We start from the raw sequence: 12,550 nt of genomic DNA, 5'->3' as shown, positions 1-12,550 counted from the left end.
AGGTGTGAGGGTTAGTAGTCCAACTGGTCTATCTGGATGGTTTGATGAAAATTCTTCTTCTTTAAAAAATAAGAACTCTGCACTGTAAAAGTTCTACAAATGTCACAAAGGAATACATTCTGTTTGATACACTGTATAGGTGAAGTTCAAGAACAGGTAAAAGTAATCTGTCATGGCAGAAAGCAGTGATTACTGTGTTGGGGGTGGGTATTAATGGTCTAGGAAAGGGTGTGAGAGGACCATGGGGGGGTGTGGAGATGTTCCCTGTCTGGATGGGATGGTGGTGATACCCGTATGTACGTGCACTCATATGTAAACATTCCTCAAGCTCTTTGCAGAAGCTTGGGGCCATCTACTGTATGCAAATTATGCCTCAAAAGTGCCCCCAAAGAAGACAAAAACAATCTTAATCATCTCTTTTTAAATACTGCACTGTATGTTAACTAAAATTTAAATAAAAAATTAAAAAAAAGAAGTTTGATACATGTAAGATTTTGAGACGGTTGTCCAACCTTTTTTTGTTTTGTTTTGTTTTGTTTTCAAATAGTGTTTAGCCACCCCTAATTGTCATTGCAGGATGGTGTTATCATAATGGTAAATGCTTCTATTTTTATAGGTTCAAGCACTTTTTAAGTGTTTTTCTTGCCACCTTCCCCTTCTCTACATCTTTAGGGAATAACAGGATTGCCGGGATTTTCAGGTCCTCCTGGACTTCCAGTAAGTAATGGGGAAAATGTGTAAATTTAAAAGAAATAAAAAGAAAGTTCACTTTAATAAAGTGGTTGAAGCAATAGCACAAGGAAATGGTTACTATGATATGAGCTATATGATGAAAATGTCACAGTAGAGTCATCTAATAGAGTTTGGATTTGTAGGACACACAAGTCCAATTGGATTTCCTGAACAATCCGAGCAGAACAGAATGGAACAGAACGGAATGGGACAGGATGGGACTTGACCTTATGAGATGGGATAGAATGGGATGGATGGGATGGGATGGGATGGAATGGATAGGACAGGACAGGACAGGTTAGATGGGATAGAATGGAATGGAGTAGAGTAGAGTAGAGTAGAGAGGAATGGAATGAAGGAAGAGAAAAGAAGAGAAGAGAAGTGAAGATACAGAATATTAACTCTGTTTAATAGTGTAGAAAATAAAATGTTACCTTATGTATACATCCCTCTTCTTTTTCCTTTCCTTTCTTCCAGCTTAAAATAGCATAGTAAGGACTTCATTTTATATAGAAAGGTCTTTTGTTTTATCTAAAATATATGTATCTCACCTGATAATTTTTGGTTTTGATTGGCCATTTTATTTGCTATCCTTTTTACTTAAATCACCTAAAATAACTAAAGATACGGCTTAACTATTTAATAGCCATTTGTATTTAAATAACTATCTAAGTTGGACCACCTCTTCCCTCACCTTGGGTCCCTCACGATGGCCCCTTGTCCCCGGGGCCCAGTGCTGATGTCACCTTTCTGAGACTTGCTCTGTTTTTAGGGCACCCCGGGCCATCCTGGGCCCTATGGACCTGCTGGTGTCCCAGGATGCAATGGTTCTAAGGTATGTACATCTCACCCAGGAGATGGCTAGGAAACGTTCCGCAGGTTGAATCAATCAAGAGGAAGGAGGAAAGAGAAGGCACAGATTTTCCTTGAGAGATTCTTTTAACCAGAACCTCTGGTATGTGTCTTCAGGATGGAAACATGATGGTTTTCTTTCTTCTTGTGGCTTGGTTTCTGATTGTCTTTTGAAGATGTTCTCTTGTGTTCTCACACAAAAAGACAACTAGGGGCTCACCCAGTCACTTTCACCTGAGGTTGTGATTCTATGTAAATCAGAAATGAAAGCTTGGAATGCAGAACTGGTCTTTGGAGAAGAGTGACTGAGCTTTCCAGCGTTCACTCATGCCCTTTGTCCTGTGACAGCACCCTCCTTTCACCCAGAATGGTGCCCATGAAAGAACTAATTACTCAAGTTTCAAGGAAACGGCAATTAAAAAGTTCTTGGCACAACTGGACTTTTGCCGTTTATGCACAATTTGAGAAACAGTATATTCTAATCCTGTTTTCAATTAAGATAATGGTTTTCTAGCCTTCGGCCTCATGACCCAGTAGCTATAAGGAATTTGGGTTACTTAGTCTAGATTGACCACTGCAGGGCTGGGAGAGAGAAACAGGGAAAATAATCTCAATAGGCTGTTCTAGAACAACTGAAAAGAATAACAAGCTTTGTCTGCCTTCCAGGGTGAGCGAGGGTTTCCAGGCCTTCCGGGGACACCAGGGTACCCGGGGATCCCGGTAGGTGTCCATTTCTAACTGTGTATAAAGTATAAATACAAGTCATTTACTCCAGAATGGCCGTGTGCCGAAACCCATCATGACTCTGTGGAAGTCAGGGGCAGCCAGTAGTAGATATTAAACTCACCGGTGGGGGAACGAATGAATGATTAAATGCCTTATGAGTTCCGGTTTGTGCTTTGAGGCTTTACTTTGCTTTTGAGACATCCAAGCAGAGAAAGGGGAGAGGCAGCTGGATTCGCTTAGAGGAGAAGCCCTGGATGGTGGCGACACAAGGAGCAGGAGAAAGAAGAGCTAAGAAGCGCAGAACAGACTTAGAAAGCCCAGCAGGGGACGTCTGGGTCGAGGAGAATAAGTCTGTAAAGAGGAGGGCCCTGCTGGTAGAAAGAAGACCAAGAATATTGTGGAAGCCCAGGGAAGATGTGTTTCAGTAGAGGGGAGTGGCTGACAGCTGCCTAAAGCTGCTGAGATGTCCAGTAAGATCTGAGGTCTTGTCATTGATTCTAGCAACGTCACTGTCATTGCAGACCTTAGCAAGGGGGTATTTCCAGCGTGGATGGAGGCAGGAGGCAGGAGGCAGGTGGGGGAGTAAGGAATGAACAGAATGGGAAGACTGCCGATGGCATGAAGGAGAGACTGATGGGGGGAGATTTTGTCTGTTTAAACGAAAGAAACTAGAGCACGTTTAAAAACGAGTGGGGATATACATGCAATGGAATACTACTCAGCCATCAAAAAATGAAATCTTGCCATTTGCAGCGATATGGTTGGAACTAGAGGGTATTATGCTAAGCGAAATAAGTCAATTAGAGAAAGATTTATCATAGGATCTCACTCATGTGGAATTTAAGAAGCAAAACAGAGCAGCATAGGAGAAGGGAGGGAAAAATAAACCAAGATGAAATCAGAGAGGGAGACAAACTGCAAGAGACGGACGGCTGAATCGTAGGTAACAAACAGGGTTGCTGGAAGGGAGGGGGTGAGGGCATGGGGTCACTGGGTGGTCAATATTAAGGAGGGCCCATGATATAATGAGCACTGGGGGTTATATAAGGCTGATGAATCAGTGACCTCTACCTCTGAAAGTAATGATACACTATGTGTTAATTAATTGAATTTAAATTTTAAAAATTTTAAAAACAGTGGGAAGTAGACAGTGGGAGAGGGAGCAGAATAGCAGCAAAGACAAAGCAGTGATGTTATGTATTTGGTTTCCTTTTTTTAGGGTGCTATTGGTTTGAAAGGAGAGAAGGTAAGTTAAGCATGGCATATTATTATCTCTAAGTGTACATATGAAAGGACTGCTATTAAATAATGAGATGTAGGTAATTGCAAATCAGGTTTCATAATTAATTCAGAAACCAACTAATAATTGGACATGATATTTATTCCTATTCAGCAACTTCTTTTAGCTCTTGTCATACATATCTCTTAAGGGATACAATGTTTGTAAAATTCTTTAAGGGAATATTGTCTAGGAGAAGAGAATTGACCTCTGCCCGGGACCCCCACCTTCTAGATCAGGAGGTGCCACTCATTTTGGTATCTTGAGAAATGTTTCTCATCCTTGTGTCTTTCTTCCTTCTCTACTAAATTGTCAATTTTAGGATACAGGATAATCTTTCATTTCTTCAAAATGGAGTAACTACATAATCCTAGATCATTTCTCTAAGGATATATCCTGAAAAGCACTTTTGTCCTTGAGGTAGTAGGAGTTTGAAGAAGCATTTAAAGAAGTTTTGAAAATATGTTTATGTTTGTGATTCTGTTTAATGAAGTTCTTCATTTTCAAGGGTGCCCCTGCTGCAGAAGATATAGAACTTGATGGAAGAGGTGACCCTGGGTTGCCAGGAGTTCCGGGATTCCAGGTATCACCTGTCAGAGAAGGCCTCGTTATTCTCAGTCCTCTAGCTCTGGCTCTTGGTTCCTGTCTGTCTGTCTGTCCTTCTCCTTTTTCTCTTCTCTCTGTACCTCGGTGACTCTGTATTTGTCTGTCTCTCCTCTCTCAGTTTTCCCTAAATCTCTTTCTCACTGTCTTAGGAACATTTTTATGATTTGTTTTCTGTTTTCTCTTTTGTTTTATTTTCTTATTTTATTGAGGTATAATTGACATATGACATTTTATTAGTTTCCGATGTGCAGGGTAGTGATTAGATATTAGCACATATTGTGGAACAAACCCCACAATAAGTCTAGTTAACCTCCATCACCACAGTGATGAATACTCTTTTTTTCTCGTGATGAGAACTTTACTTTCTTAGCAACTTTCAGATCTGGAGGACAGTGTTGTTACCTACAGTCACTATGCTGTACTTTATATCCCCAAGACTTATTTATTTCTAACGGGAGGTTTCTATCTTTGACCCCCTTTACTCATTTCGCCGCCCTCCATCCCCACCCCTGACAACCACAAGAACATGTGAAATAGACATTCATATTTCTTCTGTTGACATATTGACTTCATTTTGTTCTAAAACATTCACCTCCTACGAAACTCCACGGAACTAATATAAAAGGATGATATTGTGCCTAAATCTTTTAATCTCTGCTTAAATCTCAATTGCCCAGGCTTTCCTAAACCTAAGGAGGAAGCTGCGAGCAATAGTTATGCTCCACTTACTCTGTATTTGTTGAAATCAAGGATAGGTTTGTACCATACATGGAATATCATTTAAAACTAGAATGTTAAATAACAGCCCTATTTCCAAGTTTGCATGACAGTAAGTAACTGGGATTTATTTAAATGCATCTTCTCCTGTTGAAAGGTTTACTTTCTGATCTATATGTATGTAGATCTGAGCGTGATGCCTAATGGATAAGAAGAGACACGGTTATTTGGGGACCGTGTATGCTTTACTTTGGGATTCAAAGGGTCTCTTGATAGACCTAAAGCACAGGTAGTAACTTCCAGGTTGATTAACCAGAAATATTTTAACTTAATTCAGAAGTGTACACGGAAATTTCTGGAAATGTGTATAAGTGAGTCAAAGAGCTCAAGGTTAGGGTGTTGAACCCCCTGATGGTGAGCCATGCCAACTGACAGTGAACCGCAAAATGGGACAATGATGCAGTTAGGAGCTTTACTGAGGAAAGATGCAGAACATGATAAGACTTGACTTTTCTTGCTTAGGGAACATTTAGGGGGTGGGATGCTGAAGGAAAGGGATCCAGTAAGAAGAGATAGGAGCGATCTGGGACACTGGTGTGTCCCTTAAATGTACATGGAGTGTTGGCTAGGTATGGCAGCGTGCTGCTGATAAAGACAGAGCAGGGAAACCGTCATCTACACAGGAAATATTTGTCATATCTTGATTATGTGTCAGCAGCTGTTCTAGGCTCTAGAGATACCATGGTGCACAAATGAGCCAAAAAAGAGTTCCAAAAAAAAAAAAAATTCTTGCCCTCATGAAGCTGACATTCTAGTAGTGGAAACCAGAAAAGATGTAAATTAGTAAAGTCCATGGTGTGTTAAATCACAGGAAATGCCAAGGTGGTAAATAATGCAGGGGCAGGAGAGAGGAAGTGTCCAGGTTGGAAGAAGGGCTGTGGCTTTAGATTGGATGGATGGGGAAAGGATGACATTTGAGTGAGAATAAGAAAAGGGAGAGGATATGAGTCATAAAGATGTCTGGGGAAAGTGGATTGTAGGCAGAAGGAAAGCAGGTAGAAGACCCTACCCGAGGAGCATGCTTGGCTGAGGGAGACAGTGAGGCAGAAAGAGAGACAGACAGAAAGGCAAAATTTTAAAAATTTAAAAAAAAAAAGCTCTAAAATGATTCTGGAAATGTTGCCATCAGCATGTTCCTGGCATCCTGTTACACATGGCAACATGCTTTTAAGCATGTTTTTCTTTTCTTTTTTTGCAATTAGCTGCAGCCATAAATGAGAGGCATCATGTTCCTCAGATTTCATTAAAATATTTTAATGGATTTAATTAATGGACATCATTCTTAGATGAGAAGTAAATTCAAGCTTAACTCTATTCTTCTTTTAATTTACAGGGTTTGCCAGGCCTTCCAGGCTTTCCGGGACCTGTTGGTCCACCTGGCCCTCCAGGATTTTTAGTGAGTATGAAATCATCACTACTATAGACCCTGTAGCCTAATAAACTCGTTATAGTGAAAACTTTACACAGAGTTTTCATCTTGGCACATTGTTTGCTGTAATTTTAACTTGTGCATTTTTCTAGGGCTTTCCAGGACCCATGGGACCTCCAGGACCTAAGGTAGATTGTGGTTCATGTATCACAACAGCCAGAACACTGAAAATGAGCTAAAAGACAAACCTGGTCTGATTGGACATGTGGTTACATCCTGGTCCTTCTCTAGAAGCCACAGGATCCCTGGCAGAGAAGGGAACAGGACAAGCAGCTCTGTACCCTTCACTCTCCTCGCCCTGGACTTAGTAACCTGATCCTTGATAATTCAGTTATAAGGAGCTCCCTATCAGGATAGGGCGAGTCCATAGATTTCCCATTTCCGAGAATCCTACTGATCACCCAACACTTTATCCTATAAACTTGTGTAGTGCACTGTTTCCCAATGCCAACCTGATCTTAATGTTAGTAAACGAAGGGTGAATATTCATGTACTCATTAAGCAGGGTCCTGCATGTCTTTCTCATAAAAAGACCAATTGCTAGTGTTGGGGAGGAAGAACTTTTTCTCTATCCTCTTAGGTGCTGAGTGGGGACATGCAAATGGAATTGAAAAAAGACCTATTAACAGAAGAAGAAGGTTTATTTCATATGTATGTGGGGGCCTCACAGAAATGAAATAAAAACCCCAAAGAGGCCGTCAGGTCCAGAGGCTTGTGTACCATATTAACAAAGGGTGATAAAAATTTGTGGAGGAGTGACAAGACAAAGGAAAAGGGTTTCGAGCTGGGGCAGTAAATTGCGGGAAGGTAAATATATGGGGGAAACTAATGGGAGATGAGGGTTATTTCAGTAAGATTTGTTGAAGATTTCAGTCAGTGCTGGCTCCAGTGGTAAGAGTTGTCTCCTCTTCCTGGTATAGAAGAAGAGCAGGGTAACATCTTCCCCAAGGGAAGATGTCCCCAAACCCTGCCCTTGGGCAAATGGAGGAGGGTGGAGAACTTTTTCTCCATTTGCTGTTACTCAGTTGTCTTGAGCTCAAAATAATTCTTATGCCAAAGTGATATATTTTGGGGTGGCTTATTCTGAGCCCCTCCATTAACTAGGTAGGAAAATGTTGAGTGAGGCTGAGCCCCCCAGGAAATTAGTCCTCATGCAGTAGTAGTTCTTACTCACTACAGCTAGACTTGGTGTGCAGGGAACTTGCCAAGGTGTTTCCACAATTATTATATCATTATTTGAGTGGTCAAATAGACTGTAAATGACAGAGCTGAGATTTAAAGTGTTTTGATTCCTTATCTTGAGCTTTTTTCCTGCAGCTTATGGGCTAATGGGGGAAAGATCTATATACTCAAGAGCAGAAAAGCCAGGAGTCACTTGTGATGAGCACAGGATGTAGTATGGAAGTGATGAATCATTGACCTCTACTCCAGAAACCAGTGTTGCACTGTATGGTAACTAACAAGATTTAAATAAATAGTTAAAAAAAAAAAAAAAAGCAAGGAGGCATTGGTTGAAATGATAGATTAGCCATTGTTACAGCGAGACAGACTATTCACATTAGACTTAGCTCAATTGACTAAATGACTAGTGAAAGGAGATAGCCTCAAATTTTTCTTAGCCTCCTTCAACTTTTGAATTTCAGAATCCAGAAGTTCAGTCATCTTTCTCTCTTATCTTTAAGATGAGAAAACTAGGGCATCAGAAAGTTAGATAACCAGTATCTGAGCCAGGAAAACGTTCTCCAAGCTGGTTTCTCTTCCCCATCCCACCCCACGTCATGTCCTCCTTTGCCTTGCGAAGTCAATCCCTTAAGCCCTCTGCACTTTGTGATCTCCACTTTTGAAAGAAACATATTGCCTCTCTCCTCCAAGAAATAGGTAAAGTAATTTTTGTAATACTGACATCACCATTAAAATACAAACGTTCCATTACAAACATTGGAAGGAACATCAGTGGGTTTAGACTCCTCATATCCATTTTTTAAAAATAATTTAGTGTTTTTCTTACAGGGTCACATGGGCGATAATGTGATAGGACAAAAAGGAGAGCAGGTAATTCAAATATTGTGGTTTATTTATGGGCAAGACATTTTAAATTTCATAGCAATCATCCTGCACTTCTTAGTCTGTAAGTGACACTGGAACAAATGTGTTTGCTTTGTTATTTGGGCTGTCTTCTTACCTAAGAACCAAAGGGGAAAACCTAGCTCTCCCAAAACCAAGGTGGTGATGTTTGGTTTCACATTCCTGAGTGTGTTTGTTTTTAGGGTGTAAAAGGATTAACAGGACCCCCTGGACCACCAGGAACGGTTATTGTGACACTAACCGGCCCGGATAACAGAACGGTAACTCTTCCATTTTATTACACGGGTTGTGTGTTCTCACTTCCGGGGTGAGGTCCCCGTGATCCCTTACCTCTTTTTTTTTTTTTTTAAAGATTTTATTTATTTATTTATTTGACACAGAGAGAGAGAGAGAGAGAGAGAGAGATCACAAGTAGGCAGAGAGGCAGGCGGGGGCGGGGCGGGGGGAAGCAGGCTCCCTGCTGAGCAGAGAGCCCGATGTGGGGCTCAATCCCAGGACCCTGAGATCATGACCTGAGCCAAAGGCAGAGGCTTAACCCACTGAGCCACCCAGGCGCCCCTCCCTTACCTCTTTTATAAGCTTTGCCCTCTGAGCCCTCTGAGCCAGCCTCAGCCTCTGGATTTTTTATTTTTTCTCCATCTTTTACTTGAGAACCAGAAAACATAAGACAGAGATTTGAGGCAAGATCAGACACTAGCAACTTCCACGATTCTAGAAGGTAGAGCCTGGATCTAATTTTGCTCACCTTTTATCCTCAACACCCTCACATTGTTCCTAACTCAGATGGGGATTCAGTGAGTATTTTTGAATAAATGATAACAAAATAGGTGTATGGCTCTGATCCAGCCAGACAGTAATGACCTAAAGATATTAGTGGAATGGTGTGAAAATCAAACGGGACATTTTTACCTGCCATTATGTCCCCAAGGGCAATGTGGCCTGCATTCCTCTCCAAGGACATTGTGATCCTGTTTTTCAAAATGAGCATTTGTTTTTTTGCTCCTACTCTGGGGTAGCTAGAAGGACCAGGATATAGAACTGCATGAATGCTCAGAAAAAGTGAATCATAATATAATACCCTAAACCTAGACACAAGGTTGATCCTGAATGTCTGGGGGAAGAGGGGATGGAAAGTAAGGGGTTAACTAACAATTTTCCTGTGGATTAACTAAGAAATAAATATAAACCTTCCTCTTTAAACTTCTGATTTTTTTTAATAATAGCTTGATTAAAGTATAATTCCCATACCATGTAATTCACTGTTTTAAAAAATACAATTCATGGGTTTTAGTTATAATTAATTTTTACAACATTATTCAGGTATAATTTATACACCACAAAGCTCACTTATTTGTTGCATATTTCAGTGGCTTTCAGTGTATTCATAGGGTTGTACAACTATTACCACATGCAATTTTAGAACATTTTCATCTCCTAAAATATAAACCCTCTAGCCCTTACTCTCCAATATAATTAATTTTTAATGGTAAAAATTATCAAAACAAAACTGAGAAGAGTTAAAACAAAACATGGTGAAATTTGATATGACCAAAATAATAACTCTCATTGAAGACTGGAAAAAATTGACCTAAGGAAAATAACTAAACTTCTCAGAGATAATCAACAAAAATAAAATTAAACAAGTCTAAAATTTTATTGGCCAGAAATGGAAAGAAAAAAAAATCTTATCTTGATGAAAATCTAGATCTGGAAGATTTGACCCAGGGGACAATTTTTGAGTTTGAAAAAAATGATGCCCCAAGAGGAGACTCACACTGGGGAAAATACAGTCAATGAAATGTGATAAGAACACAAACAAACCTGACTAAAGTAATCAAATCCTCCTTGTAACACATGCTCAGAAACTAATTGATCCCAGTGAAAATAATTTCTGTATATTAAAAATGAAAATAAGATACACTGGGAATGATTTGAATGTGCTTATTGAAAACAGATTCAGGAATTAAGTTGGTTTAACATAGTTTGATCCAAAAGATACTTTCTTTAAAACAACAAAAGTTTAAGTATGGTTTTAATGGGTTCACAAGTATAAAATTTGGAATATGAAAAATGATAGTCTGTCATGTTAACAGGAGGTTTGTAAGTAGTTTGTAGATACAGTTTGTTGAACAGAGGAATTTTTCAAGTAAAAGCGGTATTATTTTGTTTGATCCGTGTGTAATGATTTTAAATTGTTTTTGTGGCAGGACCTCAAAGGGGAGAAGGGAGACAAGGGAGCCATGGGGATATCTGGACCTCCCGGACCCTCGGTAGGTTATTCAGAGTCATACTGTTTCCTCAAAACATGAAGTAGAGCCTTAGTGTGGATTTTGATGTATGATCTCCTTTTAAATCTTAATACTAGCTAAAGCATGATAATATTTCAGCACAGACATCACAGAATATACTAGAATCCTTTCATAGCCTCTTCTAGCCAAAATCCCTGCACGGTTGTATATCCACCCACTGTCTCCCATCTTGTGATTTATCTTCAGCATCTGCTATTTTACCATCTGTTTTTTATTTTTGTTTTTATTTTTTTATTGTCATTTCATTTTATTTTATTTTATTTTTCAGTGTTCCAGGAGTCATTGTTTATGCACCATACCCCGTGCTCCATGCAATACGTGCCCTCCTTAATACCCACCACCAGGCTCGCCCAACCCCCCTCCCCAACCCCCTTCCCTCCAAAACCCTCATTTTGCATCTGTTTTTAAATGAATGCTTATACATGAAATGACCCACCATTGGAACATTTTAAAATATAACAGAATAATCAGAAGGAACAACTTAATGACAATCGAGGGTGAGTCAAAAAATCAATACATAAAACTTGACATAACTCTTATTAATTACAGGGACCGCCTGGGGAATCTTATGGATCTCAAAAGGGTGCTCCTGGAGAACCTGGCCCGCAGGTAAATTTGAAAATTCAGTGTCATGTGCAGCCTGTATCAGTCAATTCTCAGCTCTCTTTAGGAGGCTAGTGTAAGATGCCCAATTCAAACTAGCTTAGATTTTTGTATGTTTTTTCAAAGATTCAGGAAATGAAACTTATTTTTTCAAGTATCTGAGGAGTTCAAGGCTAAAACAGCCTTCGAGGATCTCAGAGCCTGAAACAAGATGGGCAGGACTCTCCTCCTCTGTGTATTGGCCTCGTGGTCTCCTTTGACATTGATCTTCCACATCTGCCGCAATGGGGAGAAAGAGTAGGAAGTAGCAGCACACAGCTTCAGTTTAATGGCCTCCAGGAAAAAAGTGTGTCTCCCTGTATCCACTAATAACACCCCAGAGAATCGCTCTAATTGACCCAGAGTGCTCCTAGGTCTCACCCTGGAGAGCTTACTCTGGCCAGGAGAGAAAGTTTCCAGCATCGGCCAGGCCAGAGTGGTGGGACGTACTGTGACCCACAGTCCCATCAGACCCACACAGTGAAGGAGGGGCAGATCCCCAAAGAAGATGGGGAACACTGTGACATGGGAGCTGGGGAGACAGAGGCAACTGGGGTCCACTCACTCACCCAGCTCTATTTTAGAAAGATTTAAACATATATATTGTCTAAAGACTCTAAAGATTATACATTGAGAAAAGTATTTTTTCCTAAGAAAAAGTGTTCAGTCAATATGATATTGAATCTTATCACAGAAGGTAGACATTGTTAATAGTTCACCCAAAAGCCCTGTCTATTTGGGGCACGGCAATACACCTTTACAGATGTGTTCAAATATCGGCACGTGTGCAGGTCAGGGAATTGCCAACATTTCAAATAAATAATTTGACGGTGAAATCTTTCTAGGTCTTTTTGTCCATTTCTCTGCTTTTTCAATTTTTCTTCCAAGCTGGGATGGGCAATATCAAACTCGTTAGAGCTCAGCTAATCATAATTTCCAGTCTTTCTTCCATTGGTCCTCCCTAATTTCCTATTCTGCCTGGCTTCTGCCTCCCCAGCAAGGGAAGGTCATGCGTGTTCTGTGATTAATAGTTTTTCCTTCTAGCAGGTGGGTGGGAAGTTTCAGTCACGCTCTCTTGCCCGAGGTCAAGAGGAGATGATCATTTATTATTTA

The 12,550-nt window shown here is 40.2% G+C and overlaps 1 protein-coding gene across 1 annotated transcript in view; it reads left to right on the top strand.

The window, feature by feature from the left end:
- COL4A3 (collagen type IV alpha 3 chain) overlaps nt 1–12,550 on the top strand; it is a 123,855-nt gene that overhangs the window by 65,676 nt on the left and 45,629 nt on the right. The window contains exons 4-14 of the mRNA XM_080799436.1: nt 673–717; nt 1,505–1,567; nt 2,251–2,304; nt 3,530–3,556; nt 4,098–4,172; nt 6,306–6,368; nt 6,494–6,529; nt 8,412–8,453; nt 8,669–8,746; nt 10,694–10,756; nt 11,345–11,404. Coding sequence (XP_080655562.1) covers nt 673–717; nt 1,505–1,567; nt 2,251–2,304; nt 3,530–3,556; nt 4,098–4,172; nt 6,306–6,368; nt 6,494–6,529; nt 8,412–8,453; nt 8,669–8,746; nt 10,694–10,756; nt 11,345–11,404 — 606 coding nt within the window. The remainder of the gene's footprint in view (nt 1–672; nt 718–1,504; nt 1,568–2,250; nt 2,305–3,529; nt 3,557–4,097; nt 4,173–6,305; nt 6,369–6,493; nt 6,530–8,411; nt 8,454–8,668; nt 8,747–10,693; nt 10,757–11,344; nt 11,405–12,550) is intronic.

Source organism: Martes martes (assembly GCF_963455335.1).
Source record: "Martes martes genome assembly, chromosome: 3".
Taxonomy (NCBI): Eukaryota; Metazoa; Chordata; class Mammalia; order Carnivora; family Mustelidae; genus Martes; species Martes martes.
The sequence above is the reverse complement of the archived record's forward strand: the minus strand, read 5'-3'. Positions and strand labels throughout refer to the sequence as shown.